Source organism: Etheostoma spectabile, chromosome 5, assembly GCF_008692095.1.
Source record: "Etheostoma spectabile isolate EspeVRDwgs_2016 chromosome 5, UIUC_Espe_1.0, whole genome shotgun sequence".
Taxonomy (NCBI): Eukaryota; Metazoa; Chordata; class Actinopteri; order Perciformes; family Percidae; genus Etheostoma; species Etheostoma spectabile.
The window spans coordinates 11,265,107-11,266,776 of NC_045737.1; the positions used below are offsets into that span (position 1 = coordinate 11,265,107).

Below are 1,670 nucleotides of genomic sequence, written 5' to 3' on the forward strand. Positions count from 1 at the left end.
AAAAAAAGGCCTGCTGAGTTATAACTGATGACTTGTCTGTATTTCTAGATCTTGAAGCAAAATACTTTGACTTTCAAGCCAACAATCTATGTACAAATTTACAGATTTGCCTACACACTTACAAATCCCAAAAAACTTGAAAATCTGAATGCAAATTTTGAGATTTTTGTACACATTCACAAATCTCAGTACGCATTCAGATCTGCAAATAGTTTTTTGCTCCAATCATGGTCACATACAGCAGATCCAGCAGTTGCTTTTCACCTCACGTCAACAAGACTGAGCAAACACACTCCTGTGCTCTCTGCCAACTGCAAATGGTTGCAAAAATCTGGTAAAACTATGCAGTGCTACAAGTTAACTATTGTTTAGATTGACTTATTATTTGTCAATAACACACTGAAAGCCTTCAGAGCACGGCCGCTGTAACCAGGATTTTAGAAATATTAGTCCAAAGTATTCCAGCACAACCCACACACCATTGGGAAAATTTGGACGTTATCAAGACAGTGTGTCTAAAATGTGTATCTCAAAAATCATCTTTAGATATAAATGCCTCTTTGTGTTCTCAAACCCCCCAAAACTCAGAGAAATATAAGGTTGCATAATTTAAATTAGACCCGTGTCAGTAATCTCTCTAAAATTGCTTAACTTGGGTGCCTGGGTAGTTCACCTGATGGCGGATGCGCCCATGTCAAGAGGTTTGCTCCTCGACGCAGCGGCCGCCGGTTCAACTACAACCTGTGTCCCTTTGTAATTTCCCCCCCTCTCTCACCATTCATGTCTACAGATGTCCAATAAAAAAAAAGGCCTAAAATGCCCCCCAAAAAATCTTTAAATAAAAAAAAAAAATACAAAATTGCTTATCTAGTCTGAAAAACAGCCACAAAAAACAGCCACAAGTATTACATTACATTTATATATTACGTGTAGTACAACAATTATAAAATATTTCAACAAACTTTATTTATATACATACAATATATGTATTTAAAGCCTGTTTGAGGCTTTTTTGACTAGTAAGCAATTCAAAAGGTGTAACAATGTGAAATTGTAAATACAATTTCTTTCAGCTCGACAGTCGTCAGTTCCTATGATTCAGCTCTTCTGTCCCACTTTTTTATTTTAGATCAATGTTCAGAAAAATAACCACCAAGTCAGTAATACCATCTGAATGAATAATAATGATGATGATGATGATGATGATGACGATGAATTTCCTCACACAGCTATGATATACACATGCTCATTTTATTGCAACTATGGCTTGCATTAAAGGAGGCGGTCCGGGGGAGGAATGTGTAAAGGGGCTTTCAGTGCAGTTTACACTTGAGCGGCCTCCTCCTCATCCTCGTCCTTCACCTGTGGAAGAAATGACAAGTTCAGTTAACACCTTCAAGTAACACTTATCCCACCGCACATTTTCTTCAATGTCTTTCTGAAGAGTTTGGTTGCCCAACAACTCCGTGAATTAAGTGTAGCTGGTAATTATGAGTAATGACATGCACATGTTCTTAACCCCTAGGTTTATTTTGCACCGGATTTGTCCTTTAACATGGCTGTATACCCTGTGGTGGTCCACTTTGTAGGGAACTACAAGGCAATCAAAATGCACCCAGTGTTTAAACAACTTACAAAAATGACAACAAAAAACATGTTTGAAGAAAAGA

The 1,670-nt window shown here is 37.5% G+C and overlaps 1 protein-coding gene across 1 annotated transcript in view; it reads right to left on the reverse strand.

Moving 5' to 3' along the window:
• Positions 1-1,211: 1,211 nt before the first annotated feature.
• Positions 1,212-1,670, reverse strand: part of nfu1 (NFU1 iron-sulfur cluster scaffold homolog (S. cerevisiae)) — a 4,235-nt gene continuing 3,776 nt past the window's right edge. Inside the window, exon 8 of the mRNA XM_032517046.1 lies at positions 1,212-1,362. Within this exon, the coding sequence (XP_032372937.1) occupies positions 1,324-1,362 (39 nt within the window). The 3' untranslated portion in view covers positions 1,212-1,323. The remainder of the gene's footprint in view (positions 1,363-1,670) is intronic.